The sequence below is a fragment of the Camelina sativa genome, chromosome 17 (genome assembly GCF_000633955.1).
Source record: "Camelina sativa cultivar DH55 chromosome 17, Cs, whole genome shotgun sequence".
Classification (NCBI taxonomy): Eukaryota; Viridiplantae; Streptophyta; class Magnoliopsida; order Brassicales; family Brassicaceae; genus Camelina; species Camelina sativa.
The window spans coordinates 14,304,277-14,305,044 of NC_025701.1; the positions used below are offsets into that span (position 1 = coordinate 14,304,277).

General features: G+C 53.4%; 1 protein-coding gene across 1 annotated transcript in view; it reads right to left on the minus strand.

The window, feature by feature from the left end:
- LOC104757174 (dormancy-associated protein 1-like) overlaps positions 1 to 548 on the minus strand; it is a 3,773-nt gene extending 3,225 nt beyond the window's left edge. The window contains exon 1 of the mRNA XM_019238914.1: positions 374 to 548. Coding sequence (XP_019094459.1) covers positions 374 to 548 — 175 coding nt within the window. The remainder of the gene's footprint in view (positions 1 to 373) is intronic.

Genomic DNA, 768 nt, shown 5'->3' on the forward strand with positions numbered 1-768 from the left:
TACAATTTCCTGTTAGCTTCCGAGCTCGTCGTGACTCACTTGTCAGTTCTCCTGTGAATTGACGAGCACGATCTTGGCTCGTTTTAGTGACAACCTCGCATCCTTATCGTTAATAAAGAACAAACTTCACTCTTTCCCCTAAAATCGATATTTATTTAGTGTTGTGCAATCCCCAGTACAAACAATTAGCGCCTACCGTGGGGCAAGAGTAGAGCGCTTCTTTTTGACGAATAAATACCGACGGTCCTCACTTCCTCGAAGTTTCAAGATTCATGACGAACCCTAGCGACGATCTCAACGAAGCAACGGAGCAGCGATGGGGGCGAACGAGAACGCGAACTGTCCCGCCTCTACCCTCCTCGATGATCTCAACCGAACGCTCCTTGCCGAGCACGATCCCTCCACCAGCGCCCAATGCACCCTTCGAGCCTCTCGCAACTGCAAACGCCGGACCTGCACCTACCACCGACCAGCGGGTAACTAACGCCGCAACTCTCACCAACGTTGCCGCTCTCCCCAGCGCCGCTCTCACCAACGCTGCCGCTCATTCCAATTCTGCCCTTCCAAATGCTTTGCCCACATCACAAAGGAGCGGACTCGATGACCCGATGCATACCGTACTCGATGGGCCAATCCCACCTCTTGCTGCCGCACTTGACGAGCATCGTCAAACCGTGGCTACAGCTGTCACTGATAACGCCGCGCTCCCAGCTCTCTTGCTTGCTGGACAGAGGAACAACTTCGACGATATGATGCAGACTATCCTCG